Source organism: Hyperolius riggenbachi, chromosome 4, assembly GCF_040937935.1.
Source record: "Hyperolius riggenbachi isolate aHypRig1 chromosome 4, aHypRig1.pri, whole genome shotgun sequence".
NCBI classification, from domain to species: Eukaryota; Metazoa; Chordata; class Amphibia; order Anura; family Hyperoliidae; genus Hyperolius; species Hyperolius riggenbachi.
The window spans coordinates 155,138,926-155,159,398 of record NC_090649.1 but is presented as its reverse complement, the minus strand read 5'-3'; the positions used below and the strand labels follow the sequence as shown (position 1 = coordinate 155,159,398).

The 20,473-nt window shown below is 43.6% G+C and overlaps 1 protein-coding gene across 4 annotated transcripts in view; it reads left to right on the top strand.

Moving 5' to 3' along the window:
* ERICH6 (glutamate rich 6) overlaps positions 1–20,473 on the top strand; it is a 94,467-nt gene that overhangs the window by 33,276 nt on the left and 40,718 nt on the right. Inside the window, exons 2-8 of one of the 4 annotated variants that reach the window (XM_068279263.1) lie at positions 1,968–2,042; positions 3,377–3,442; positions 3,517–3,575; positions 3,654–3,779; positions 5,169–5,270; positions 10,379–10,539; positions 15,459–15,526. In XM_068279263.1, coding sequence (XP_068135364.1) covers positions 1,968–2,042; positions 3,377–3,442; positions 3,517–3,575; positions 3,654–3,779; positions 5,169–5,270; positions 10,379–10,539; positions 15,459–15,526 — 657 coding nt within the window. Of the gene's footprint in view, positions 1–1,962; positions 2,043–3,373; positions 3,443–3,516; positions 3,576–3,653; positions 3,780–5,168; positions 5,271–10,378; positions 10,540–15,458; positions 15,527–20,473 lie in introns of all 4 variants that reach the window. The other 3 variants (XM_068279262.1, XM_068279261.1, XM_068279260.1) reach the window with 3 other exon arrangements.

The following is a 20,473-nucleotide window of genomic DNA, read 5'->3' as shown; positions in this document are numbered from 1 at the left end:
TTAATATTAAATTGAGGCCACTGACATACCCAGAACCCGAGGTATTCCGGTACTTCGTAACCGGACATGCGACGGCAACCAAGTTTGATGTCATATGAAGTGTCATATTCTAAGGAATATGAATCTGTGACTGTTATGTGTGTGCGGGAAGCGTAAGCTGAGATATGGAGAATGTCATATTTGGTGGGCACCAGAAACCCACCCAGGAGGTTAACCGCACCCTGTCCAGCCCCTGGGCTGAACCTGAGACTCCACCCAAAAATGTAGGTCATTCAAAAGAACTTGCCAGGGGCTCCTCCTTTATTCCTCCGAATTCCATCTTCATGGGAGCATGCTGCTGCTTTGAAGAAGAGTAGCGACCATCTTGTCTGAACTTTGGCTCCTGAACTGAAACAAAGAACTGCACGTGTTTTCCCAGAAAGGACATATTTCCACATGAACTTATGTATTCATATTTTCTTCCCTTTTTATTTTTTATACTGTGCTATGATTGTCTCCATAATTGTTGATTTTAATTATTTTCTGTATATATTAATTATTTATATTGCATTTATAATAACCAACTAAAAGTCATTTATTTGTTCAGCTACCCTGCTATTCAATAAACTGAACCTAGCTTCTGAAAAGTCGCTACTACTGTTGATAGCTAGATAAAATAGAGTGTGTTTAATCATTTTATTTGCAGGTATTAGTTTCAGTGTAGTTAGGACTCCTACCCTTCTGTTGGAGTGGTGACAGTTATACCCTGAAATAGTGTGTAGTTTGTATTACAGTAACGCACAAGCTCCCTTCTAGTCAGTCTGCTGCCAAAAGTTTCTGCGCACTGATTGCGACCACAGATTGCATGGTCTGTGTGCAGAAACCGATTGGAATCCATTGTGCGGTCTGGCCACTAGGGGTGTGTGACAGTATATACATAGCTATAGAAAGGTGTTTTCAGGCATATTGCATTGCTTTTACTGAGCTGTTTTTCAGTAGCACACATCACTTGCTGCTGCTTCACTAGCGTAAGAGTTTTTAACACCCCCCTCCCGGGAAGTCCTGGTCCATGACATGGTGGGCTCTGCAAGAGGGGGTAAACATTTCCTTTTTTCTTGCACAACCCCCTTGCCTATATCAAGGACAATAGGTATATTGCTTAACTCTGTTGCTCAGAAGGTGGGGGTTAATTTATTTCTCATCACCATAGTATGTGGCACAACTTAATTCATGAAGCGGTTAAGACATGCTAGATTTCTTTATCTGGAATTCCAGCTGACTTTTGGGGCCAAAAACACCTACATTTTACAAAAGTAATACTACAAACAAGATAGTCATTCTGAAAGATATTCAGCCTTACCACAACGTTAATTTGCACACTTAAGGTGTCCTTTTACAACCAATTTGTCGATCCATCAAATTAAACTGCTCCATGCAGTTAAATGGATTCCTCTTTGTTGTAATAATAACCATGTCTCTCATGGCAACAAACATAATGGACTCCCTAAACACTAACCACTGATGTAGAAATTATTAGGTCACCAGTACTGTATTCACCTGTCACTGGTATAGCTGTGTTGGTAATCAAAGGAAACAAGTGATGTGTGTCTAATGATTTTATGCTGGATCTCAGATACAACATTACAGGTAACAACTGAATCAGGGCATGCTAACCCATAACTTCAATTCATTATGTCATATGAACAGCAACATCTCATTACCTGCACATAGCATACAGGGAGAATGCTCTAACCACATGAGTGGGCTCAGTGCAAAGAGTGACTTCATAAGATAAAAACACATTTTTGCAAATTTAGCAATGCATTCTAACTGTATGCTTGATCAAGAGGCAACAGCAGGGTTGCTTTATATGTAAACGTTGACTTACCCAGTTAGTTTGATACTTGCAGTTAGTGTTTAGTCTTTCAGTTTCTGTTACTCTCTTTTAATACATTTCTGAATTGTGTATTTTGTGTGTTTAAGCCCAGAAAGCACAGATACATCTTTGGGAATCTCCGTATCCCTCCAAACGGAAGCAAGTTGGCTACATGAGCACACTTTTAGTGAGTAGTTTCTGTTGTGTAATTGTGTAGTATTGTAAAATTCCACCTTTTCCCTTGACAGATATATTTATCCTTCTACAATGAAAGGACTCCAGTAAAGACAGTAAATATGTAAAATTGTTCCCTGACCCATCTAGATTATAATTTTGAAATCTGTTTTTTCTATCTGTCCTAACTAGGCTTGGCAATGTTTGACCTTCTGCAAATAAAGATTAAAGGGCTGTCACTCATAGGCTTCAATTCACTAAGCTTTATCAAACACTTTATCGAACGTTTGATAATTTACCTCATGAGTAAAATCTAATTTTGAATTCACTAAGGTGTTATAGATTTATCAAATGTTTTATCGATAAAATGTTCAATAAATCTATAACACCTTAGGGAATTCAAAATTAGATTTTACTCATGAGGTAAATTATCAAACGTTTGATAAAGCTTAGTGAATTGAGGCCATAGGGTTAGCAAAAATATAAATCCACCTTTATTGCAATTCACGTAACAAATCAACAGACTAGCCAATTAAAATCAATTAAGAAAGATTGCGCTCCCAACCATCCACCCACACACATTAAGCTCACTCACATCCCATTCAAGTACCGGTGCTAGTAGCCAGCATTTTAAGAGAGGAGGAAGGATAATATATAACTGTGCAGGGAAGTGAAGGAAGAGTGGCTCTTAAAGCTTGCAATGCGGTTGTATCAGCTTGGTATATCTCAATATTCCTTGTTACACTTGGTCAGGTAGTCCAGGTTAGTGTAGCTCTCATCCGCTTCCTCTCCATGGTTCTGCTTTACCTTCTGACATCCTAGTTAGGACACAGCTGCACATCTTCTGCCGAATCCTTTGCTGTTCATTGCTGTGGCTGTAACATGGTAGTCAGGGGTTTATTTAGGAAAAATAACACCTATTGCACAAACTAAAAATGCACCCCAAGGGACTGCTAAGGCCACCTGAAATGACGCATAGCCAGAAATGAAGCATGGCCAGTAAGAGATGTGGCAAAAGGCCCCCCCCCCCTTCCTAAAAAAAAGTGTTAGGTAACAATATATGCCCCAACAATATGTAACATCATGTTCCAATGAAACAAACTGACCCCCACTATACAACCCCAGTGGCAGTACATACACATGATTGATTGAACTTCATTATAGCATTTGGCAATCCCATGATTCACCCCATGTAACTGGTCTCAGAACAGTCTTCTACGTGTCTCCGGCAACTTCAGCCGGAGACACGTAGCTGCTACAGATCTCTCTGTGTACCATTTCTGTAAGTGACACCGTTTGTGAAACTATTACAAGAGAGAATTACTTTAAACCCTTTACTTTCAGCAGCTGAAAGCCCACAAAATGCAAGTCCTCTACATGCAGACCTGCCCGATCTTATGGATAAAGAAGATGGTAAGAAATGAATAGAAAAGAATAACTCTAATAAGATGTATTTAGACAGCATTAACCTTCAACTTTGTCTGCAGATTTATACTCCTCGCTTTCCGATGATCTGAGTGAGCTCAGCATTCTGTGTGACATGGAGGTACACTAATTTCATCCACTTCTCTTCTGGAAAATGAGGCAATCAATAATAATAATTATCAGCTCTTTTCTTCCTTAGTTCACTTCTGATTACAAGGCATTCTTTGAGGAACACTTGAAAACTTTGCCCAGTGTTGGACCACCGGCTATACTGGCATACAAGCGAGAATCATCGGAAAATGAGCGCCTTTTGGCTATGATGAAGGTTTGTGCCCTTTCCTATTAGAAGTTGTCTACATATGTGACAGTCTTTTGTTTTCCATAACAACACCATTCCTAAAACAGCTCAGATGCTGTTTAAAGTACAGATAAAAACAGAATATGGTGGTCTGCCATAAACCCAATATTTAGTATGAAATAGCACAATATAAACTGAGAAATGTTATTGTTGTATTAAAAATATATACAGTATTTTGAATTTGATGTCAGTAAGACATTTTAAAGTTGGGATGAGGCCAAGAAGACGCTCCTTAATGTACAATTTCAACAAATTTGGGCATTTCAATTCACCTTTTCTCCTTAGTTTTCTCCTAGGTGGTAGTTTTACACCTTATCAATAAAATGCCAAGCCACTAGCAAGCAAAAAATACTCAATAATATTGACCGAAATTTTTCACCTACTTTTTGGTTTGTTTTCAAGTGCTGAAAATGTATTTAAAACAGAAAATGGAAAATGATCTCCTATGAGAAAACTCAGGAGAAAAAAAAGTGCATTGGATAAGGGCCAAAGAGAAATCTCTATATCATTTTGAATGATTTATATAGCACTGTCATCTTCCATGGTGCTGAACAGAGTACAAAATGTACGTAGGTGCATGAAAATACAGACATTGGTACATAACGCAGTGTTGGAATACAACGCAAATGTTACGATTAAGGGCAGATGGTAGGCCCGATACACGTGAGTTGATCCTGTGATTTTATTGCCATGTCTGTGGATTTTTCTAATAAACTACAACCTTTTTATACTTCTACCTGGTCTGGCTTGCGGATCCTCCTTTTTTGTTCGCAAATGTTACAGTGACTGACACATTGCGACTAATAAAATATACAGAAGCTTGCAAGAAACAAGCCCTTGTGTGGTTTCAGTTTAAGGGAATAGGGAGGAAAAGACATGGACAATTCATAAGGTGTATATCCAAAAGCAGTACAATTTGACATCATATTTAGCAAAAAGCAAAGCTTAGTCAAAGGCTCCAAAAATTAATTGAATAGGAGCCATAAGGAGTGGTAAGTCATGAGTTAACAGGAAAAGGACTCCTATTTTCCCACTTTATCAAAATACCTTTTGAACCCCCAGAAAACAAGAACTACCAACTTTTTAGTACTATTTCAATTGCCAAAATGTTGTTTTGAAGATAAGATTAAAAAAATATATCCTGGGAGAAAACTCAGGAAAAAGGTTCCAAGGAGAGTTAATTCAAAAGATAAGTTTTGTGAATCAACCAGAGTTTTTAGAAACAGAAGGCCTTAGAATAGTCTCATTCACTTTTACAGATACTTTTTAATATGTTAGTATTCTGACTGCATTATTGAGTTATTTTGCTCAATGTAATATGCGAATTATTTTCTGGAAATACTCTTTCTCTCTTAGGTCCTGAGGGAGAGGTGTGGAGAACAGCAGTGCGAGTTTTGTGAAAGACCACTGAAACCATTCCCTGTAGAATATACCCTGAACAATGCCACCTCCCAAGAGGTAATGCTGCTACTCAGGGGCGGTCCAAGGCAGAGGCGAGAGAGGCTCCAGCCTCAGGGCGCAGTGTAGGAGGGGGTGCACAACTCGCTCAGCTATCATTCCCCTATTGTGTTTGAAGTAGAGAGAAATAAGAAAAGGGGGTACACAGCAGTGACTGCAAGCCAAATAACTAGAGATTAAGGTGTTGGGAGCCCTGGAGTGCCTCTTAGCCTAATAGCAATCAGTGTGTGACGGCTGGGGTGATAGGGATGGAGGGGCGCACTTTGGTGTCTCAGTCTTGGGTGCTGTAGGACCTTGTCCTGGCTCTGCTGCTACTTACAGCGGCTTGCAAAAGTATTTGGCCCCCTTGAAGTTTTCCACATTTTGTCACATTACTGCCACAAACATGAATCAATTTTATTGGAATTCTACATGAAAGACCACTACAAAGTGGTGTACACGTGAGAAGTGGAACGAAACTCATTCATGATTCCAAACATTTTTTACAAATAAATAACTGCAAAGTGGGGTGTGCATAATTATTCACCCCCCTGAGTCAATACTCTGTAGAACCACCTTTTGCTGCAATTACAGCTGCCAGTCTTTTAGGGTATGTCTCTACCAGCTTTGCACATCTAGAGACTGAAATCCTTGCCCATTCTTCTTTGCAAAACAGCTCCAGCTCCATCAGATTACATGGACAGCGTTTGTGAACAGCAGTTTTCAGATCTTGCCACAGATTCTCGACAGGGACGGATCTAGACCAAGTTGCCCCAAGTTGCGCCTGGGGCAAGGTCAGGTTTTGGCGCCTAAACTGCAATTCCCCATCCAAATTTTTCCGCCTTTTTAAGGATTCAACAAACTGCGCCTGGGGCAAGAGACCCGCTTGACAACCCCCCCCCCCCCACCTAGATCCGTCCCTGATTCTCGATTAGATTTAGATCTGGACTTTGACTGGGCCATTCTAACACATGGATATGTTTTGTTTTAAACCATTCCATTGTTGCCTTGGCTTTATGTTTAGGGTTGTTGTCCTGCTGGAAGGTGAACCTCTGCCCCAGTCTTAAGTCTTTTGCAGACTTCAAGAGGTTTTCTTCCAAGATTGCCCTGTATTTGGCTCCATCCATCTTCCCATCAACTCTGACCAGCTTCCCTGTTCCTGCTGAAGAGAAGCACCCCCAGAGCATGATGCTGCCACCACCATATTTGACAGTGGGGATGGTGTGTTCAGAGTGATGTGCAGTGTTAGTTTTCCGCCACTCATAGCGTTTTGCATTTTGGCCAAAAAGTTAAATTTTGGTCTCATCTGACCAGAGCACCTTCTTCCACATGTTTACTGTGTCCCCCACATGGCTTGTGGCAAACTGCAAACGGGACTTCTTATGCTTTTCTGTTAAAAAATGGCTTTCTTCTTGCCACTATTCCATAAAGGCCAACTTTGTGCAGTGCACGACTAATAGTTGTCCTATGGACAGATTCCCCCACCTGAGCTGTAGATCTCTGCAGCTCATTCAGAGTCACCATGGGCCTCTTGGCTGCATTTCTGATCAGCACTCTCCTTGTTCGGCCTGTGAGTTTAGGTGGACGGCCTTTTCTTGGTAGGTTTACAGTTGTGCCATACTCCTTCCATTTCTGAATGATCGCTTGAACAGTGCTCCGTGGGATGTTCAAGGCTTTGGAAATCTTTTTCTAGCCTAAGCCTGCTTTAAATTTCTCAATAACTTTATCCCTGACCTGTCTGGTGTCTTCTTTGGACTTCATGGTCTTGTTGCTCCCAATATTCTCTTGGACAACCTCTGAGGCCGTCACAGAGCAGCTGTATTTGTACTGACATTAGATTACACACAGGTGCACTCTATTTAGTCATTACCACTCTTCAGGCAATGTCTATGGACAACTGACTCCACTCAGACCAAAGGGGGCTGAATAATTATGCACACCCCACTTTTCAGTTATTTATTTGTAAAAAATGTTTGGAATCATGTATGATTTTCGTTCCACTTCTCACGTGTACACCACTTTGTATTGGTCTTTCATGTGAAATTCCAATAAAATTGATTCATGTTTGTGGCAGTAATATGACAAAATGTGGAAAACTTCAAGGGGGCCGAATACTTTTGCAAGCCAGTGTATACTAATCTATAGAAACACATCATTATAAACCTGCAGCTATGGTGCTGCATCATATTTCTTATTTGTTTTTGTAATTATTCTGCAGAATAAGGTATGGGTAAAGCTACAGAACACACAGGGAACATCTGTTGCCAGAAACTTTTGTTTTTGAGCCTTTCAAATGACATTCCATGGTTTATACAGGGCACTCTTCCATAACTGCTGCCTCTTTAACCCATTCAGGTCCCGTCGTTTTCACGTGAGAAATGTTCACCTCCCATTCATTAGCCTATAACTTTATCACTACTTATCACAATGCACTGATCTATTTCTTGTTTTTTCCGCCACCAATTAGGCTTTCTTTGGGGGGTACACTTTGCTAAAAGCCACTTTACTGTAAATGCATTTTAACAGGAAGAATAAGAAAAAAATGGAAAAATTCATTATTTCTCAGTTTTTAGCCATTATAGTTTTAAAATAATACATGCCTCCATAATTAAAACTCACGTATTGTATTTGCCCATATGTCCCGGTTATTACACCGTTATGTCCCTATCACAATGTATGGCGACAATATTTTATTTGGAAATAAAGGTGCATTTTTTCCATTTTGCATCTATCACTATTTACAAGTTTAAAATAATAAAAAAAAAATATAGAAATATTTCATCTTTACATTGATATTTAAAAAGTTTAGACCCTTAGGTAAATATTTACATGTTTTTTTTTTTTTATTGTAATGGTTTTTTTTTTATAGTAAACATTTTATTTGGGTAGTTTTGGGAGGGTGGGAGGTAAACAATAGATTTATAATGTAAATGTGTGTTAATTTGTATTTTTTTTTTCTTACAGGTGTAGTATTACTTTTTGGCCACAAGATGGCGGCCATGAGTTTGTTTACATGACGTCACTCTAAGCGTAACACACGCTTAGAGTGACTCATCGGAGAGGGAACGGCCAGAAAAGGCGCAGCTTCCGAGAGAAGCTGTCGCTTTTTCAGCGGGGGAGAGGAGTCAATGATCGGGCACCATAGCCCGATACATTGATTCCCTGGCTACCGAATACGCGGCCGGGAGTGCGCGTGCACGCGCGCGATCGGCCGCGGGAGCGTGCGGTAGCGCGCATGGTTCCTGGACGTAGAAACTACGTCCAGGAACCAAAATAGGTTAAAGGATACCCGAGGTGACATGTGACATGATGAGATAGACATGGGTATATACAGTGCCTAGCACACAAATAACTAGGCTGTGTTCCTTTTTTTCTTTCTCTGCCTGAAAGAGTTAAACATCAGGTATGTAAGTGGCAGTTCCTGTCTGAGGCAGGACTGGGTCAGACTACAGTGTGTTCTCACTGATAAGTAATTACAGCAATAAAACACTTTGCTAGCAGAAAATGGCTTCTGTGAGCAGGAAAGAGATTCAAAAAGGGCCAATATCGTAGTTCATAGATTTTAGCTCAAGCATACTTCAATGAATGACTCATTGAGCAAAAACATTAAAACAGTAAAAACGTAAAAAGTAGATTTAAATATCAAATAAAACTGTGGAATATCTTTAAAAGTCATTTTTAGGAGAAGGAGGATAGATAAAATTGTTTATTTCATTACTTTATTTTCACCTCGGGTGTCCTTTAAGAACTTGGCCATGTTGAAGTTATTTAATTGATTTTTATTATTTTGTCTTACAACACTTTCTTTCCCTCTCTATAAGGAAATACATGCATTTCAGCCAAGAGCTGAGCAAGCATATCGATACAGGGATTACAGATAAACTGTCACACAAAGCATTTGCAGTATTGATTCACACAACAGTAAACTATGCTATATGCAAGGTTTTAGAGTTTAGAGAAATGTTGTGTTGTAAAAGACTGTGGCGTGTTAAAGCGCAAATGGTGATAACTAGATATTGTTGGGCATAAGCTGGGGGTCGCTATTAATCTGTGCACATGTTCTGCATTCGTAGAGGGATGCCTTTTCTAGGGGGTACATTGCTCTGTCCATTCATACACTGGGGAATGGCGGACTGTGCCTAGACCCGGAAGCTTCTTGAAAAGTTTTCCATGGGCCCTGCAATTGTTAGCTACACATTTTTGCCTAAAGATAACAGTTAACAGTTAATTCTATGAGCCGACGCACTCATGCAATAATGTCATTCAGAATGTTTTTTTTTGATTGTTTGATCAGCTTTCTCCTCTACAGATCTGCTGCACGTGTTACTAAGAAGGCGTGTTACTCTAGAAGTAGGACGGAACACAAGAAAACATCAGCTGTGGGTTCCTGTGGCTTAAAAACAACAATAGCAATGGGGCGTAGTTTTGTAGTGTTTAAAAGAGTAATTGTAAAGGTGCCCAAAACCAACTGGTATGACTAGTTCAAGTGACTAAACCAACTTAGGACCAGCTGGCTCTGGCCTATTAAAGACTTTTTTTCAATATGCTTGTTTTGATCACTGTGATTGGCTCACAATGATCACCTGGTAAGGAGCCAATGAAACTAGCTCCTTACCCATCTTTATTACCAGTTTGTGGCCACAGTGAGCAGCTATCAACTTGGGACCTTGGAACCTGGTGGCGTAGAATCTGCGCTGCATCAGAGATGGCCTGCCGCAAGTGCAGCTTAGATTCTCACTTCTGCAGGCCCCGAGCCGGTTAGTTTGCTAGTATGTATGGACCTTAAAATGAAGCTGAAGTGAGAGTGATATAGAGGTTGCAATATTTATTTCCTTTTACACAGTACAAGTTGCCTGGCATTCCTGGCATCAGTAGTGTCCAAGTAACAACCCTGAAACATGCATATGGTTATCCTGCCAGACTTGAGTCAGAGCACGTGATCTGCATGCTTGTTCTGGGTCTATGGCTAAAAGTATTAAAGGCAGTGGATCAGCAGGTTAGCCAGGCAATGTGCATTGTGGAAATAAATATGTCAGCCTCCATATGTCTCTGAACTTGGGTTCCTTTCCCAAGTAAACAATGCCTTATTATCCTATGAATGTTTCTGATTACAGCCTATTGCTTTTCAGCTGTTTTGCTGCATACAGTTTAAGAACATGTACCAATACCTCTTTAAAGAGCAGAAGCAGCTGATACAGAACAATAAAATAGAACTGATTTCGGTAGCCCCCCACGGGCCTTATGGAAGTGAGGTCGAGAGGCAAAAAGCCAAAGAAAAGACTGCACAAAGGTAAACTATTTCCAAAGATCATGTCGATTTCCCATGTATTATTTTTATTTTCCTGAATTTTGATTGATTGTCATCAAAGGATTGTGTATATGGAAATGCTGTCATGCTAAGTCACCTCGAGGGAAAGATATAAATAAAAAGGTAGCCTGGGATCTGTCCCTTTGACAGTGTATTTGTTAAATCTCCATTTCCTGAAGAGTGCAGCGTACATGAACACGTTTAGCATGTCTTCTCCTTATGTTACTGTTCCTCCATCAAAAAAAAACATTGGAGGAAGGCTTTATGCTGGATTTCATATCTTTCTATTAAGCTACATATACATATTAAATTATCCTCACTCAGTATGACCGTTCATGTGATAAAAGAACAACAAACCATGTTTAGAGAACTAGGAAAGTGAAGCTTGGACATTTAAAGGACAACCGAGGTGCCATGTGACATGATGAGATAGATACATGTGGATGTACACTGCCAAACACACAAATAAATAACTTGGCTGTGTTCCTTTTTTTTCTTTCTCTGCCTGAAAGTAGGGTTGCTCGGGTAGTACTTTTTAATATCCGACCTTGCGGGTACCCGGATAGAATTCGGATATCCGACCAAATTACCCGCGGGTACCCCACCTATTCAGGTACCCGGATAGAAAAACCGGAAGTGCCCTTTAAATAACTTTAAAAAGGGTTTTTAGGATAAATGATGCATGTAGCATCATGTTTTTTGTAAAGGGAAACACTAATTTATTGTTTTGTTAACATAAATTGAAAAAAAAAAAAAAAAAGGGCCTGTAAATTATTAACATCAGAAAAGATTCCAGAAAGCGGTCGACGGTCGTGCAGCCCACATTGTGTCCAAAGTCCAACCGCACAATTGGGACATGACAGTTTTCAGCCCAGACACCTCCAAAAAATGACACCGCAATTGTGTTTTGGGTTGAATATAGGTGGTGGGTTCAGCAGCAGTGGCCTGTGGCACCGTGGCGGTAGGAGCCAGCGCCAGCTTGCTTCAGCCTCTTGAACTCCTCATGCTCATCCCTCCTCAAAACCCAGAACATCCTCCTCAAACTCCTTGCAGCTAACAGCCCTGAGTTCAATCGTGACGTCTGGAGCGAAAAGCTCGCTGACTGAGGGTAGGCTGCCCGCTGGGGACGACACTGACACGGCAGGCGTTCTGAGGGTGGCCGTAATGTTGCCCCCTGTCCTCTTGCCCTTGCTGCTCCTCCCCCGGATGCCGGTGCCAGCAGACATAGTACAACTTATATGTGATGATGTCACCAGATGATGTGGGGTACTTTTACTTTAATAAAATCGGGGTTGGACTTTAAATCAAATCAGCACGGAGTGACAGACCGCAGAGTAGAGGACAGACAGTGCACACTGTGTTATAGTGGCGGCCTGGCAGGTACACACGGTGCGTTCCCGCACTCGATTTCCCGCTCGATTCCCGTCGACTCGATTATTTCCGACATGTCCGATTTGCGTTTCGATGGATCGTTAGGTCAATTTGGCATACTTTACATGCGAATCGACCTAATGATCCATCGAAACGCAAATCGGACATGTCGGAAATAATCGAGTCGATAGGAATTGAGCGGGAAATCAAGTGCGGGATCGCACCGTGTGTACCCACCATAACAACTAACTGCAGTACTAACTACAATATAATAACACAGTAATCCTCCTATTCCCTATACTGTCCTGCTGGCCTGCACAGCACACACAGACACAGACAGGACCTAACTGAGTGAATGAAATCAAACAATTACAAGCTAGCTAGCTAAAAAAAACAATAGAACAATAGTGTATTGAAGGTGTTTAGCACTCAAAGCTTTAGGTTTATCACTGTATACAGCACTTGCTAAACAGCACTGGAGCAAGTCTGTCAGTGAGCAGCCAGCCAGCCACACAAGCAAAGACGATCTGTCTCATCATGCCAGCCCTCCTTACTATACAGGGGGGCTGGCCAGGGTTCCCTTCTGTGATTGGGTGCCAGGGCTTAGGCTGGGAGGCCTCTGATTGGCTCAATGAGGTCAGGGGGGGCTGGCCAGGGTTCCCCTCTGTGATTGGTTGCTAGGGCTTCTGCTGAGAGACCTCTGATTGGCTCAATGACATCATCCCTTTACTTTCACTACCCGGATCCGGATATCCACGGGTACCCGGGTTATGCGGCCAGATACCCGCAGATAGCTATCCGGATCTGGGCCCAGGTATCTGGATCCGGATCCGACCTGGATAGTGAAAAAATGGTCGATGAGCATCCCTGCCTGAAAGAGTTAAACATCAGATATGCAAGTGACAGTTTCTGGCCGGGTCGGAACTGGGTCGGACTGGGTCAGACTATAGCATAACCCTCACTGATTAGTAATTACAGCCATAAAACACTTTCCTGTCAGTAAATGGCTTCCGAGAGCAGGAAAGAGCTAAAAAGGTACAATAATTTATAGATTTGAGCTCTAGCATACTTCTAATGAAGATGTCATGGAGCAGAGACAATGAAACAGTAAAGACTTAAAAACTAGATTTAAATATAAAATAACACTGTGTGATATCTAAAAAAAAGTCATTTTTAGGAGAAGGAGGATAGATATAATTGTTTTTATCATCAGTTTATTTTCACCTCGGATGTCCTTTAGAGGCTGTTGTTATGACACCTTTTTGTCTAGAAATAAAATGGTCCAGTTCCCCAAAGCTCAGGACAAAAATACTTACCTAAGAAGAGGGAAGCTTCTGGATCCTGTAGAGATTTACCAGGTCCTCCTTGCTCCTGCTGCTGCTCGCTGGACCCGCCTGAAGATCCAGGCCATGCTCCTCTATAAGCACAAGTTCGGCCATGCTCCACCTGTGCGAGCACAGCCACTTCTTTGCAATAACAAGAGCGTCTCGGGCTTACTGTGCAGTAATTTGCCACTGTATCCACGCAGGTGCAGCACGGCTGTGCTTGTGCTTGAAGAGGAGCATGGCCTGAATCAGATTTCAGACAAGCCCTGATCAGAAATCTTTGGGCGGAACCGGAGGATGCTGTTGGAAGCCTTTACAGGCAGCATAGTTCCCCAACGCTGTCCTCAAGGACCACCAACAGTGCATGTTTTGCAGGAAAACACAAGCACAGACAGGTGAGGTAATTAGTGTCTCAGCAGAGCTGATTAACTGCCTCTGTGGATTTCCACAAAACATGCACTGTTGGTGGGTCCTGAGGACAGGGTTAGGGAACAGTGCATTACAGGATCTAGAATCTTCCCTTTTTTTACGTGAGTACTTCCTTTTTGCCCCGATCTTCGGCTTGGGTACACTTTAACCCCTTTCTTCCCTCCTGCCAACATCTTCCATGGCGCTGTACATAGTACAAAACAAGTAGTGGAGAGCAGGGCCGTTTCTTGGGAAGTATTGGCAGGGCGACCGCCCTGGGCGCATACCGGCAAGTAGAAGAAGGGGGATGCAGGCAGAAGGACATAACTGCTAGGGAGCTGGTTACGTGCTGTGCAGCAAGTCATCATCATGTCACCACCGCGGGATGACACCTGATGTCCTGTAGCGGTACTGCAAGCTGTCAGTGCGCGGCGCCCATGGAGGATTTGGTTTTCCGTGCTCTCTTTGCCTGTGTGTTCAGATCTACTTGTGATCTTTGGCTGTATAACTGTCCCTAAAGAGTAAGGGTTCTCGAGTCCATGGGGGTGGGCAGAGCTGGGACAAGGTCCTCCAGCACCCAAGGCTGAGACTGCAAAGTGCGCCCCCATTCCTCGCACCCCAGCCGACACACACTGATTACTATTACACTAAGAGGCACCCCAGGGCCCCCAACTCCTTAATCTCTAGTTATCTGGCTTGTAGTCACTTCCATGTATCCCCTTTTCTTATTTCTTTCTGCTTCAAACAGAATTAGGAATGACAGCTGAATGAATTGTGCGCCCCCTCTTACACTGCGCCCTGAGGCTGGAGCCTCTCCAGCCTATGCCTCGGCCCGGCCCTGGGGGTGGGGGTGAAGAGGGCGCAATTTTTATACCCTCGCTCTGAGTGCAATTTAGCCTGGAAACTGCCCTGGTGGAGAGCATACATACATGAGACATTTAAAACTCTGGACAATCAGGACATCGGGCAAAACAAGTACAAATACATACATAGCTGATGTTTGGTTTAACCACTTGCCAACCGCCCACTCATAACGTGCGTCGGCAAAGTGGTAGCTGCAGGACCAGCGACGCACATCTGCGTCGCCGGCTGCAGGCTCATTAATCAGGAAACAGCCGCTCGCGAGAGCGGCTGCTTCCTGTCAATTCACGGCGGGGGGCTCCGTGAATAGCCTGCGTGCTGCCGATCGCGGCTCGCAGGCTAAATGTAAACACAAGCGGAAATAATCCGCTTTGTTTACATTTTTCAACGCTGCTAACAGTAGCAGCGTTGTACTAGATCAGTGATCCCCAGCCAATCAGCGGCCGGGGATCGCTGTCACATGACAGGCAGGAGCCTGTTAGAGGCTGCACAGGACAGATCCGTTCCTGTGCAGCCTCCGATCTCCGGGGCAGGGAGGGAGAAGAGGGAGAGGGGGAATCCTGCCGTGGAGGGGGCTTTGAGGTGCACCCCCGCCACCCACACGCATGCAGGAGCGATCAGACCCCCCCCCCCAGCACATCATCCCCCTAGTGGGGAAAAAAGGGGGGCGATCTGGTTGCTCTGCCTGTTATTTGATCTGTGCTGGGGGCTGTAAATCAGCGCTGGGCCTTAAGGGGGGGGGGGGGGGGGGGGTAAAGGCTAAGTCCTGAAGTGGTTAAGGTGTCACCAATACTGGTACACGTTTATAGGATAAATTACAGCAGAATAAACATTTTATTTAGAATCTGTGGTTAGCAGACAGCATTTCTTCTGGTATAAATTATTAAAAAAAAATAATATCAAAATGAAATATACATGATTTTTACTTTTTCTCAGACTGAGGGAAAGACATATGGCAAGAGTCTTTGAATCAGTGGTGAATGAGCCAGCCGCTTTCACGGAATGTAAGTGCCTGTTAATTATACCATTCTGCCATCCGCTGCTCATGAAAGATGCTATTTGGTGTTCCAATCATTTCGAATCTAAATATATTCAGATGTTTTCTAACTCCTTCCCTTAACTCCAGAACAGAATTATACACAGATGGGAAAGTGCATAATATCATAACATTGCTAGATAACACTCTTTGAAGCGATTCACAGTAAAGTGCATTTATTGCCAGTCTTTTGGGGATTTGAACCTTTACTATAGAGATGTATTAGCTTGTTGGTGTGAGAACTATAAAGTACTGTTGTAGTCTCTCTCTCCTATTAATCTTAAGGTCAGATTTATTAGGGCTCATCCATGCTGTTGTGGCAACCCCCTATAGCTACAAGTGCACCAAAGAGGAAGAGCATCAGTGGGGGACACAATGCGGGGCAATGGTAGGTAACATTAGGCACATGCTGACAGCTTCCATGCTGAACAGGACTGCCTCCCACACACCTTTGTGTGTTTGAGCCCTTAAGGTTTTTCAAGGCTGGAAACACAGTAGAGCTTAAGTTATCCTGCAAACCTGGCTTCCAAGGTTTTTATTTTAATTGACCAATTATAATGCAAAAGTTAGCTATATTTACCTGGGTCATATCAGATTGTAGTTTGGACCACTTAAAGGTAAAGCAGCACCATATATTCAGTTGCAGTACCAAACACACACATCAGTACAATTGCATGGCTGCTCCTCCGCTAACCTCTAACAACTCTCTCTGGTCAGTTGTGATGCAGCCATGGATTGCAAACACTTGGAACCCAATAGCAGAAGCTGTTTTTAACAATCTTGGCCGGGTTTGTGACTTCACTTACGTGTTCCACTATTCTCTAACCTTGGAGAACCTAATAAATCAGACCCTCAAGCTGGCCACTAACTGTCCAATTTCTATCGAAAAATCGTTAGAGCGATCAGAAATTCTGAACGGAAGTGAAATATTGTAATAAATCGTTCACTACACCATCAACGAACTAATCTTTGCTTCCTATCTATCACAACCAACAAGAAAATCCAAATTTTGTTTCGACGAAAATTCATTCGGACGACATTTTTTTCACTCGTTCATAATCGATTGTGTCCACCAATGGAGATTATTTACAACCAATCCGATCAGAACTTCTGATTGCTCTAATGATTTTTCGCTAGAAATTGGACCATTAGTGGCCACCTTTATGTGTAATATTCCTTTGTATCTAATGGTGGCCACTAATGATCGAATCTTTTTCATCCAATCTTACCATTTCTATGTAATATAAGGGAACTGCCCAAATTATCCATTCAATATATTCACTCATTTTACCCTTATACTACTTAAATTTGGTAAAATTGGATGAAAAAGATTGGATCATTAGTGGCCACCTTCAGATCAATCTTATTTCCCAGGCTTCCCCTTCACATAATCTTGCTGCTTATCTGCATCTGCATATTTTACCTTTGTATTGTATTCAAATCTGTTACCTGCTTTGTATGAGATGATCTAATCCGTCTCACTTTGCTATTGTCACGATCGGTGAGCACAGAGAGTATCTGATTACCGGTGATCTGCAGTATCACTGGGAATACAGATATATACCAGATTATAAGTGATCTGCAGTCTCACCGATAATCCGATATACTAGCTAACCTCTGTTCACCTGAGTAGAGTGTAGTGTTTGGTGTAACAGTAACACTTTGAGGACTAGGCCTCAGTGCAGCAAGGAGTACTGCACAGATTCCTTCTGCAGACCTGAGCTCTCCAAGACGGGAGGAGTCAGACTGACAGTAGGAAGGATGTCTGGAAGTGACCCTCAGGAGGAAGGGTCGCTAACAGAGCGAGGAACCGCCTCTAACGGTAAGGTCGGTTCTCGAGGTCGGACAAGCCAGGTAGTACACACACGGACAGATAAAGTACAAGATCAGGAGGCAAAGGCGGAGTCTAAGTACAGGCAGGGTTCGGCAACGGGGTATCAGAAATATCGAGGTACAGAATCAGGAGGCTGAGGCGGAGTCTAGAAACGAGCCGGGGATCGGCAACAGGGTATCAGAAATATCGAGGTACAAGATCAGAGTTCAGAAGGGTAGTCAAGGCAGGCAAAAGTCATAACAGATAATCACAATCAAACTAGTACTTTAGCTATCAACAGAATCTAGCTAAGTGTAGGATTACAGCTCCAGCTGGTCCCGCCACACTTGCGGATCTGACTACGGATCTGGGTGCTCCCACATATGTGATCGCAACGCCAGACAAAGAGCAAGTGAACAGCCAGCAGTATATATACACAAGAACCTTTCCAGGACCTCCCTAATTGCTGGACCAATGAGAGTTGTGGAAAATGTCAGCTGACCCGCCTGGTCAGCTGACTCACTTCTGGCTGTTATTTAAACTCAGCCTCTGTGCGCGCGCGCGTGTCACTCTGAGCCTTGGTGGACTATCAGTCCAAGCCACACCAGTACTGTCTAGCAATGTATTTTGTGAACCGCTTGCGGGGGCCGCCTCCAATGCGGATTCCGCCGTTCCCAATGCGGATTCCGCCGCTCTGCCTAAGCGGCATGCGGCGGTTTTTCCGCGTTGTGACGCCGTGCTGGACGCGGAAACAGCCGCCTCACCTTGAGAGACGGCGGCTTTTCCGCGTTTCCTTACAGTACCCCCCCCTCCCCGAGGAGTGGACTCCGGACAACTCCTACCAGGTTTCTCGGGGTGTAAGGCATGAAACTCCCTCCTTAACTCGTCTGCATGCATGCGTGAGCCCGGTACCCATTGCCTCTCCTCAATGCCGTACCCTTTCCAATGTACGAGGTACTGTACCGAGTTTTGTACCGTGCGTGAATCTAAAATTTTTTCCACTTCATATTCGGGTTGGGCATCAACTAACACAGGAGGAGGAGGAGTGGGACCCACCTGGACTGCTGGTTTAAGAAGAGACACGTGGAAGGACCTAACCCCCCGCATGCTGGTGGGAAGGTCAATGGTATAAGTAACATCGTTGATTCTCCTGACTACCGGAAATGGACCCACAAACCTGGGACCAAGCTTGTCAGAAGGTTGTCTCAAGGTCAGGTGACGGGTTGACACCCAAACCAAATCTCCTGGTTGAAATTTCCACTCTAACGAGCGTTTTTTGTCAGCCTGACCTTTCTGACTCTGAAATGCTTTTACCAGGTTATTCTTAATGGTCCACCACATGTCCTTAAATGGCCTTTGCCAAGCCTCCAAGGCTGGAAATGGAGTGGACGCAATTGGCAACGGAGAGAATTTAGGTAGTTTACCGGTTACTATCTGAAATGGACAGAAACCTGAGGAAGAACTCTTTAAGTTGTTGTGGGCAAATTCTGCATAAGGTAAAAATTTAACCCAATCACTCTGCGCCTCGGCAACGTAACATCTCAGAAATTGCTCTAACGATTGATTGACCCTCTCCATCTGGCCATTTGTCTGTGGGTGGTAACCCGAGGAAAACGACAGTTTCATGCCCATTTGGTGACAGAATGCCCTCCAAAATTTTGAAACAAACTGGACTCCCCGATCGGACACTATGTCTTCTGGAATGCCATGCAGTCGGAAGACATGGGTGATAAATAAATCGGCCAGTTCCTGGGCTGAGGGGAGTCCCTTCAGGGGCACGAAGTGGGCCATTTTACTAAAACGGTCGACCACCACCCAGATGACCGACATGCCTTCAGACCTAGGAAGCTCTCCCACAAAATCCATGGACAAGTGGGTCCATGGTTCACTCGGGGTGGGCAAAGGCTGCAGAGTACCTACAGATGCCAGCCGGGAGGGCTTACTTTTTGCGCCCACCGCACATTCCCTGACAAACTCTTTGCAGTCGGCTGCTAGCGAAGGCCACCATGCACATCTGGCCACGAGATCTTGCGTTCTAGACGCCCCAGGATGTCCTGCATTTTTATGAGAGTGGACCATCTCCAAGATCTGGAGACGGAATGGTAACGGGATAAACAACACCCCGTCTGGTTTCCCTTCCGGGATATCCTGCTGGAAAGGACTCAAAGTCTCCTTCCAGTCCTCCCAAGTCTCAGTAGCGGCTAACACCACCCTTCGTGGGACAATGGTCTCGGGAACAGAGAACTGTGCTGTCTCCGGCTCGAAACACCTAGAGAGTGCATCTGCCTTGGTATTCTTACTACCTGGCGTGTACGTGATCAAGAATGTAAATCTCGAGAAGAATAGAGACCATCGAGCCTGCCGAGGGCTTAACCTTTTAGCCCCCTCGATGTATTCCAGATTCTTGTGGTCGGTATAAACCGTGATAGTGTGCTCAGCTCCCTCCAGCCAATGACGCCACTCCTCGAAGGCCAATTTGATGGCTAGGAGCTCCCTGTTGCCTATATCATAGTTTCTCTCTGCCGGAGAGAACCTACGGGAAAAATAGGCACACGGGTATAATCTACCCTGGAGACCAGAACGCTGAGACAGCACAGCCCCCACCCCGACTTCCGAGGCGTATACCTCAACAATAAACGGGAAAGAAGTGTCCACATGTCTCAGTATGGGTGCCGAGCAGAAAAACCCTTTTAAAGTAGAAAATGCCTGTAAGGCCTCGGGAGGCCAATGAGTGGTGTCTGCCCCTTTTTTAGTAAGGCTAGTGGGGGGGGGGCGACTACTGTGGAGTACCCCTTTATAAACCTTCTATAATAATTCACAAACCCCAAGAACCGTTGTAGCGACTTTAACCCCACCGGCTGCGGCCACTCCAGAACCGCGGAGACCTTGGCAGGGTCCATAGACAGACCTGAGGTGGAGATTATATATCCCAGAAAGGCAACCGACGTAACCTCAAAAATACACTTCTCAAGTTTAGCGTATAACATATTCTGCCTCAGTTTGTCTAATACAATCCTGATATGGGTTCTGTGTTCTGAGAGGTTGTTGGAAAAGATGAGAATGTCGTCTAAATAGACTAAAACGAACTTCCCTAACACCTCC